Below are 10,292 nucleotides of genomic sequence, written 5' to 3'. Positions count from 1 at the left end.
GTGGATGGTTATAGGTGGTGGTGGATGGTTGTGGATGGTGGTGGCCGGTAGAAAGAGTGGTTGGAAAGATGGAGGATTAGAAAAGAATTACTTATATACATGTAAATAAACAAGTTATGGGTTTATTTAGGTGAAAAGACTTACATGCCCTTCCTTTTATGTATAAAATTACCAAAATACCCTTCTAGTTAATGGATTTTTTGGATGGAGTTAGAGGCGGAGAGCAAAATGACGATAAGTAGAAAAATCAAGGAGCAAAATGAAAGTTAACTCATATTTCTATGTTTTATGCCAAAGAAATGAATCAAAAACCTCATCTATACCCGAACACGAACCCGGACCCAGAAATATGGTATTCTAATACCCGGGTATTGAGAACCCGGACCCTACTTGAACCCGGGTACACAGGATATAGATTTTCTGGCCAATACCCGAACTCGACCCAGATATGGCCAATACCTAAAAAGTCAAAACCCGGTCATACCCGTACCCAGGTATATACCCGTACCCAGGTATATACCCGAACCCGGGTATTAAAAAACCCGGTTTGTGACTTTGTGCACCTCTACACAATTATATTTTTTGGCATTTTGATTCATCATTTGCAATTTCGTGCTGATACTAATGCCTGTGATCTGCAAGTGTCAGACTGTCAGCTCACTCTTTGCCATTCAAGGCACACTTGTCTATTACACTTGAACATATGTAAATCAAAATTCCACTAGTAAGATTCACAACAGTGCCCAAACAAAGATTCACAACGGTGCCCAAACAAAGATTTTGAATAATCAAAAGAAGATTGCTTGTGATAGGGGAGCCTTCAAGCATTGAAAAATTACAATTTTTTTTTTTTTTGCACACAAGAAGTTTCCTCACCAACATTAAAGATGATGCCAAAGCAAACCATGACTCGTGATAAAAAATACTTTACGCGTTGTCATGTCGAGAGAGTAGATTAAACATAGAATAAAAGAAATAATAACCGAAAATAGAACCTCAGTAAAAAGGCATAAACAAAACGTAAAAACGCTAAAAACAGTTTTGAGAACATTTTGTCAACGATTAGTTGTATACGTTACCAGCCCAACGAGTTTTTCAATTGCTGATTTTTGGCATTATATGAGGCTTCCATCTCTTCCTGCATATGTATTGAATTGTTACTCTTCAGTATGATTGCAATATTCTAGTAAATCATATATGATATATGTACCAACCCCTGTTCCGAAGTATAGATATACAGTTGTCACAGTCGTCCTCTTTTGGACTAAAAACGAATCACATTACCTTGCAAGATTTCAGTAACGGCTGCAGGAACGATTCTTTGAAATATCTGATGGACTTCCCCATTGAGGTTCTATCCCATACTAACAAATCCACACACGATAAACTTTTTTTTAACTAATTAACACACAATAATAGTAATAAGAAAATGGTCAGTTTAGGATAGCATGATGAGTCAAATGTATCATGCATGAAGGACAACTGTTCACTTAATTAAGAAGCTTTAATTTGTAGGAAAAATGGTATACTGGAAACTGAATAACTATTATGATATTTTAAGTAGCAAACCTTTCTCGCCTTCGGCTTGCAAGCCTCCAGTGTTGATTTCTCTCAGAAGCTGAAATTCACGAAAGAGGAACTTATGCTTAAGTGGAAAAAAAATGCAGCCGACATAGTTTGCTAACAAGTTAAATTACCTTGGAAAGTGTCGGCACGTTGGTAGGATCAAACTCATCACAAAGGTTTGGATTGATGGGAATGCACACACGGCCTGAAGAAAACAGGTTAATATTTAAGCATAAAATAAATAAATAAATAAAGTCGATTAGTTTTTAGATTGTATATATGAACATCAAATACTACTAACCTGTTTTGGGGTGTACGCAAAAAGGTGACTTCAGCAAATGGTTCATGTGTTTTGAAACCTAAGATGTGAGCTCAAATGAGTTTGAATATAACTTTGTATGTGCTTAATTGCACAAAATCCCAAATATACAAGTAAACTATATGAACATGATGGAAAATATAAAAGTTGAGGACTAAAGTATAAATATATTAAAAAAAAAACACTGCTAACTACCAGCATGGTAAAAACAAACGGATTACTGACCTCCATATCAATCCTAGGATAAGTGTAAGAAAAGACAATCTCCTCAAGGCACCTACGAAGCCCAGATGTCTGCCATGTGAAAGTAAAACAAATATTCAAAAGAATACAGATGCACATAGCCATATAGGAGTGAATCAAATTTATGACATTTTATCAGTTATTCAACTGATGCTAGTTGCTATAATGGGCATACCTTTTTTCTGCCGCAATGCTGTTTTAGTTGCTCCCATCGCACAATATTTATATCGTTTGCATTAGAGCGCCTATTGCCTTGCCACTTACCTCTAAGCTCTGAGGCTACAGCTGCAATATAGTTTCAAATGTTATAAACATTTCTTGGTAAGCAAGTAATATGCAATGCAGTAATATATGTAATCCCGATTGCATACATTCATCAGAAATCATGTCCAGTATATTCTCATATCTCTCATCCGAAAGCAACTGTTGGCTACAAAGCAATTTCTTCTCAAAGTAGTCACTCAGAACATTATACGATCTCCTGCAGGGATGACACAAGGTGTAATGAAATTTAAAGGTGGTTAAAGGTAAATAATTATTAAAATTAGGCGAATTGGATTTAATAATCCCAGCTTTCTCAATTTGGTCGATAATAATCCCAACTCAGTTATTGGCCGATAATAATAAGAACTGGTCCACTTTTGGCCGATAATAGTCCGCCGTTAAAAATAGCTTAACGGAGTTGAGCTTTTTTCCGAATTACAAACTGATGTTTTATGGATTTTGATCAGAACGAGGATACGAGTCGATTTATGTAAAACTTACCTCGAAACGATGCTTCAAACGGCTTGATTTTTGTTAATTAGAAGTTTAAACACCCGAATTGAAGCACTGTTTTCGTCGTTTGGGGCAGTATTTCGAGGTAAATTTTACATCAATCAACCCGTATCCTCATTCTAATCAAAAGCCCTAAAACATCAGTTTGTAATTAGGAAAAAAAACTTAACTCTGCCTTCCGCTAAGCTATATTTAACGCAGACTATTATCGGCCAAAAGTGGACCAGTTCGGATTATTATCGGTCAATAACTGAGTTGGGATTATTATCGACCAAATTGAGAAAGCTAGGATTATTTAAATCCAATTTGCCTTAAAATTATTATAAAATTTTCGATACTTACACAAGGAAAGGATGAAGTGCGGGACCCACAAGAGAAACCTTTGATTTACTGTTACTATTACCCTGTAGAAAAAGCAATGATATAATATAAGATTTTGCACAATTGCATGGTGAATGAACAAGTGAACAACTAAAATCAACCTTGTACACGCGGAAATATTCTGCAATAGCCGACCTTTGTTCATTATTTAGCCTGAGATTCAAGATGATAAAGTCAAGGTTTCGCAACACGTAATGATGCAAGTGTAGAAAAATTTTAACTATTGTTTTACAAGTTTTGCAGTATCACCTTCTTGCTTTTGTATCACAAACCCAACAATGGACCCCACGGCGACCACTGTATACCCAGAGAATATGAACGAATCCAAAGTCATCTGAACCAATCAGACATGGAACTATCGTAAGCTGATATATCATGGTAAAATTAATACTTTGACTAAAACCGGTGCGTATACCTCTAAGAGCGGTATCAATCACTTTAATTGCAATGGTCATCAGAGGCCAACATTCCAAGCAAACGTCTGCTCCAGAGCAGCAATATCTGACGTCATCATAATCTGAAATGTCCTGGAAAACAAATTGGTAAACGGTCATTAATAATGTTAGATACCGGAAGGTTTGCATTTAGACTATTTAGTTTTAAAAAATTAGTCATAAGCAAAACAATCTTACTATATCAAACACGAGCTCTTTTTCCACAGGAGTGAAAATATTGTCCCCAGATTGTGAGTATGCATGCCTCTTTGCAGGCTGTTCAAAGAACACGGAAAATGTACCAATAAGCAAAACAATACAAATTATATAAAAAAAGAGTTAAATGCCATTTTAGTCCCAATGGTTTGGGCAATTTTACCAGTTTAGTCCAAAGGTTTGAAACGTTGCCATTTTAGTCCAAATAGTTTTAAACGTTGCCATTTAAGTCCACTGGGTTAACTACATCCCTTTATTCTGTTAACTAGAAGGGCATTTCGGTCATTTTATATGTAATTTTGTTAACTAGAAGGGCAATTCGACCATATAAAATGATCGAATTACCCTTCTAGCTAACATAAAATATGGACGGAGTTAACCCAGTGGACTAAAATGGCAACGCTTGAAACTACTTGGACTAAAATGGCAACGTTTCAAACCTTTGGACTAAACTGGCAAAATGGCCCAAACCACAGGGACTAAAGTCGCATTTAACTCAAAAAATATTAGGTTAAATATTAAAAAAGCAGTAAGCAAATAAAAATTATGATCTATAAAATCTTACATCAACGCTATAAACGGGACCAATATCAATTTTGAATGGACAGTGATCTTTAATGGCTTTTTCCAGCTCAGATGCAGACTTGTAAGACTGAAACCGCATATATATATCATTTTCCAATGTAAAAGAATATTCTCTTCGTCCAAAATACGATTGGTCACATGCAGGATGTTTCCCATCTGCAAAAAAACAAAACAATACAACCGATCACTGAAATATTCACAATTTGAAAAAGTGAATAACATTGTTTAACATTTTGTGCCAAAGCACACATGGTTTGGTTAGTATCATGAATCCTGAATCTAAAGCGCTTCTCATAAAATGACTATGTAATATGATTACCATTTCCGTATGACATCCATTTGGACATGTCAGCATGAGGGAAAAGCCATCCTGCCAAATATAAACATGCACATTAAGTCAAAAACTGATTTTACAACCCTATTGATCAAGGTTACAGTCGTAAAAAAAATAAAAACCAAATGTTCATATATTTGATCATCTTAAATTCCCTTTTCTTTTCTTATAGTTTTATCTCTGCAATAATAATGATAATTCACTTTGCAAACATCAAGAAATTGCATAAAAAGTTTGAGCAACAACGTTTTTGATAATTAAGTTTTGAGGAAACAGGCACTACTAGATAGCCTTATGAATCACTCGTATTAGAGTACTAATTGCCCATAACATGGTATAGAAACATCATCTTGAACTAACTCCTTCAAACCAAAACAGATGCATTTCATTCTGGTAGCCAAACAAGAAAATTTTCAGCTTCGATACTTTATGCAAGTTGGCGGACCCCGGAATTATTTGTTGGGGGTGCGGATGAGGTGTTCAACCATATTTTCAAGGTGTGCGGTTGGGTTTCTTGCCTAAAATATACACTAAATTTTTTTTTAAGGGGTGCGGCCGCCCACCTTGGCCAAAGGGTGGGTCCACCCCTGGTTCCGACTCCTTTCACAACCACATTAAAAACTTAGAGCAAGCTTAAAGAAAACAAAACCTAGCTAAATTATCTCAATTTTGCATCTGAACTCGAATCACTTGCTTTCCAATATTGAGAAAGCAAATTAGATAACATAAATTGAAAACAATTCACACATAATATTTTTTTGAACAACTAACTCACACACCAACCTAACCTACTCGTAAATCTATACAAATGTCAAACGTGAAACTACAACACTCAAATTTACACATAAATATGTAATACTTTTTTTGAACTAACTCACACACCGACCAAACCTAATCCTAAATCTACACCAATGTCCACCATGGGGCTAGAACACTCAAAGTTATACATATGTTTTTAAACGACTAACTCACACACCGTCAAAACTACTCCTAAATCTACACCAATGTCCACCACAGGACTAGAACACTCAAATTTGCACATAATTGTTTTTGAAGGACTAACTCACACACCATCAAAACTACTTGTACATCTACACCAATGTCCACCGTCAGACCAGAACACTCAAATATACACATATCTTACTGGACTGTTTGGCAACTTCTGAATGGTTAAGTGCTGAACCAGTAAGAGGTCTGAACCATTAAGTGCTGAACCAGTAAAAGGTCTGAACCATTAAGAGCCAGTATAATGTTTAACATTTCAAAGGCAAATTGTGACCAATTCAGATTAGAGGTCTTAACCATTCAGACTCTGTATAATACTTAACCATTCAGAGACAAATGTCTGAACCATTCAAATATTTGCTCGCGAAACAAACAGTCTGAACCATTAAGTGTTGAACCAGTAAGAGGTCTGAACTATTAAGAGCCTCATTAAGAGGTAAACAAACAGCCCCTAACTCAACCTACTCCTAAATCTACACCAATGTCCAGCATGGGACTAGAACATTCAAATTTGCACATAATTAATTTTTATCAGCTAACTCACACAGTCTAAATCTACAAGAAATTATCAACAATAATGCATTCACGAATCATAAAAAAACTACCGTAATAGAGTTTAATTCTCTCAGGAAATGCCTCTAATTCCTTGTCTTGGGTCTCAGGACCATCGATTAACATATCCTCTCCTCCATTCTCTGTTTCTTCTTTCGTCATACTTGACAACACCGTCAACGATTAGATACACCAGATCTGTAACATAAACACGGAACGAAGAATCTGAAGAAATGCAATCAATTGTGAAACCCTAACATTATTACTACGGTAAAAGAACACTTCGATACGTAAGGAGCAAATGATACAGCAAACACGTGACGTGACGTGATTAATAGAATGAAGTGCATACCTGAAACGCTGGTTTTTTGGATCAGAAGTGTCGATGCGGTGGAAGGATGGATGTCAGTTTCGGGAATTGGCGCCAAAACTGAAGAGCATAGGCTACATTTTGGCGGGAAATGAGAAAGACACACGTATTCACATTTTTAATTGTATTCTAGTAATAAGCGGCGCGGGTACTTCGCAAATATCGAATGGATTAGTCCAAACGTTATGTGATGTGTTAATTATACGAGAACGCACGTTCTGACGTATCCGATTGAACTCAATGTATCCTATAGTTGTATTGCGATTGGATCAAAACGTAACGTAAATCGAATTTATATCGTACAATCATAACGTTTGGACTAGAAAACTGAGTAAGCATAGAGCAATTTGGACAGGGTCAATAGAACAAGAGAAATCAAGAGGTTTGATTGTTTAGGGGCGATTCAATTTTTCTTTATTACAGCTTCTCAAGTACATTACAAGTGCAATTTTGTGTTACAAAACTCGATTACCCAATACATGCACATTACAATTAGATTTGTTCAACAGTCCATGATTACAGCTTGTCAATTACATCTAATAAAGGTCGATTCTATTGTAGAGGGGAGGGGCGAGTGCATAAAAAACCGTACTCACAACTAACTAGACCTGGTAAAAAAACCCGAAACCGGTTTTTTTAATTCTCGGGCATTCTATACCCGAGACCGACCCTACCTGTAGGGTATAGATAGGATATGCATTTTGATCTCAATACCTAGAACCGGAACCAGTCATACTAGGTTAATACCCGGAACCGGACAAGAGCTAGAACCGGAACCGATTATACCCGGCTATTCCCGATACATGTTTCTAGTATCTATCTTTTAGATTTATGTTAGTGTGTTTTTTAAATTCTTTTTAAATTATATATTGTGTATTTATTATAATAGGGATTTTTACATATTTCTCACTCCTAAGCCTCATTATTACATATTTCCCCAAACCATAAAATCAATTACATATTTCCCCTTTTCATTTAAATGACTCTTATTTATGACTATTTTACTCTTAATGAACTATCTAATGAATATTTACATATTACCCCATTCTAATATGTAAAATCAATTACATATTTACCCAGATTATGTAGTATCACCTCAATTTTTCTACTTGTTACTCTTGTCAAACAACGCACACAAAACCATAATACTCATAATAAAAATATAAATTCCGCTCAAAAAACATAAATTCGGTTCATAATAAAAACATTAATTCCGACATAAATCGAAGCATTACGAAGATGATTGAACACCACCAATTGAGTTGTATAATTAAACACTACAAAAGTGACCTAGATCCGCCCTTAAAGATTTGTCATTGAATTCTTAAGTCATTAACCGAACATCTCTTTCCATCACGCCTCTCCCAGACCATTTTTCTCCATAATCTGGTTACTAGTACTTTCCAATTGAGGTCGTCTCTGGTGCACCGTATATCTTCCGGTCGCCTGGCTCCGCCTGGTGCAACCTAGTATAGAGATAGAATCTGTGTCTTGATTTTCTCAGAGAGCACTTAATTCATCTGTGTAAACTCTTATTTCAGGTTAAATTGCATTCATGTGACTATATGTGTGTCAATCTTCAAACCTTCTTCAAATATGTGGCTGCCTTCTCTTCGGTGTAAACCGTAATCCTTTTTTTTATGATTGGCCCAAAATAATGCTCTAATCTCTATCTATAATAAAAGAACAATAGGTTGGGACACATGTCCCCTCCACATTCATTTGAGACACATGTCCCCTTCTCCTTTCATTTGCTATCGTGTTCGTCATTAAGCCTATCCACGTCTCCTCATTCTGAACCGAGTTTTTCTCTCCATGTCTTCTTCCAAACCCTAATCATTTCCCCAAAATATTCAGCCGTTTCTTGATGCGTGTGTAGTGTAATATATTTTTGATGTATATTTAAGCCCTTTTTTACACTTTTAGCCAAGTTTTAAATTTATAAAACACGATATTCACTAACACTAAACACACATATGGGCAAGTGCACCCATCGTGGACGTAGTATAGTGTTGGTAAGATACCGAGGTCGTCCAAAGACACAAGAGCTTTTAATACCAGTTTATCCTCGACGTCTAATCAAATAAAAAAGTAAGAAAAATGTTTTTAAACTAAGAGAATAAAAACTAACTAAATGCTGAAAAATAAAATAAAATAAAAACAGATAGACAAGATGAGTCACTTGGATCCGACACGTGTATTAGTATAACCTTTGATTATTTTCGCACTTTTGCACTTGTTTAAGAGATTATCTTAGTTATTGTAGTAGGCCCCTCTTTTGAAGGCGACGTTACCCTCAACCCAGTAGTTTGAGTCAGCAAGGATACAATCCTAAAGGGTCGGATTATTGAAAGATAATGAATTAAGTTATTAATGCAAATTGTGGTAGGCCCCGCTTTCGGCGGTGACGTTACCCTCGGCTAAGTAGTCTGAGTCAGCAGGGATACAGTCCTAAATAGCCGGGTTATAGTATTAATAGTAGTTAACTTATGAGGGGGTCAAAGAGTTTTGATCCCCGCCATCCAATACCTATGGGCATTGAAGGAGATCCTACTAAATTTGACCCAGGTCCCAAGTAGGACCTCTAAACGCTGAACAAGGGCAAGACCCTTACCAAACCGTTCCCTTAACCCCCGACCAGGTAGCCAACATACCTCCATATAGACCGTGGAGATATGAATGGTGAAAATCTTTTATTTTATATAGACAGTAAAATAATGCCAAGACACCACGGACAAACGATGAGGAAAGATCACCTTCAACATAAGTAACTAGTTATTAAAGTCATTAATACAAAACCAAATAAAAAGTGCAAAAGATTGAAAATAAAAAGTATTATACTAAACACTTGTCTTCACCAAGTGATGTAAGAGACTTAGGCAAACATGGCCTTGATTGTCAAGAACTCTTACGATCAATCTTGGATCCCGAGACGACTCACACACTCTACGATGGACAATGGATGATGGTGGTGGATGATGGTGTTATGGTGGTGGTGGGTGGTGGATGAAGTGTGAGAGAGGTGGTGTGCCAAGGGATGAGTTGAAATGATGCCAAGCACCCCTATTTATAGGCTGAACAGAAGGCTGGGCACGGCCCCGTGTCCACTGGACACGCCCCCGTGCCCGTCTGACACTCTCTCTCCTCATTAATTGTAATTCGCAATTACAATTAATGCGCCTGCTGTACTTTCACCACGCCCCCGTGCCCGCTGGACACGGCCCCGTGATGGGCAATGGAAGCTTCTATAAGTTTGTCTTTCATGCTGCTTCTTGGGCACGACCCCGTGCTGGCTGAGCACGGGGCGTGTTCAGACTTCTGCTTTCTCTTCTTTGCTTTGGGGGCTGCTGTTGAGGGTCCGGGCAGTCTACTTTTATTCCTTTTCTTGTATTTATGCTAGAATTAGTTGTCTTTTTGCTTCTTTTGTGAATTTGAGCTCATTTCATCCTGAAAATACAAAAGGAAGACAAAAACACTCTTTTTCCAACATTAGTACTTAAAAAGGGTTAG

The 10,292-nt window shown here is 36.8% G+C and overlaps 1 protein-coding gene across 3 annotated transcripts; it reads right to left on the bottom strand.

Annotated features, from left to right (window-relative positions):
• Positions 1–888: 888 nt before the first annotated feature.
• Positions 889–6,893, bottom strand: LOC110865932 (DNA primase small subunit). Of its 3 annotated transcripts, XM_022115275.2 has the most exons (17): positions 6,765–6,893; positions 6,466–6,610; positions 4,841–4,891; positions 4,502–4,677; positions 3,919–3,996; positions 3,702–3,813; positions 3,536–3,620; positions 3,388–3,439; positions 3,248–3,309; positions 2,500–2,609; positions 2,304–2,413; positions 2,111–2,179; positions 1,868–1,925; positions 1,698–1,771; positions 1,570–1,618; positions 1,285–1,364; positions 889–1,138 (listed from the first exon to the last, which is right to left on the bottom strand). In XM_022115275.2, exons 2-17 carry the CDS (start codon positions 6,572–6,574, stop codon positions 1,076–1,078), a joined length of 1,338 nt encoding a protein of 445 aa, XP_021970967.1. In that variant the 5' UTR covers positions 6,575–6,610; positions 6,765–6,893; the 3' UTR covers positions 889–1,075. The 3 variants fall into 3 exon arrangements, with proteins under 3 accessions (XP_021970967.1, XP_021970969.1, XP_021970968.1); XM_022115277.2 differs by lacking the exon at positions 1,285–1,364; XM_022115276.2 differs by lacking the exon at positions 6,765–6,893 and having other exon boundaries at positions 6,466–6,749.
• Between the last annotated feature and the right edge of the window lie 3,399 nt (positions 6,894–10,292).

The sequence above is a fragment of the Helianthus annuus genome, chromosome 6, assembly GCF_002127325.2.
Source record: "Helianthus annuus cultivar XRQ/B chromosome 6, HanXRQr2.0-SUNRISE, whole genome shotgun sequence".
Lineage (NCBI taxonomy): Eukaryota > Viridiplantae > Streptophyta > Magnoliopsida > Asterales > Asteraceae > Helianthus > Helianthus annuus.
Note: the sequence above shows the minus strand (reverse complement) of the source record. Positions and strands in the feature narration are given on the sequence as shown.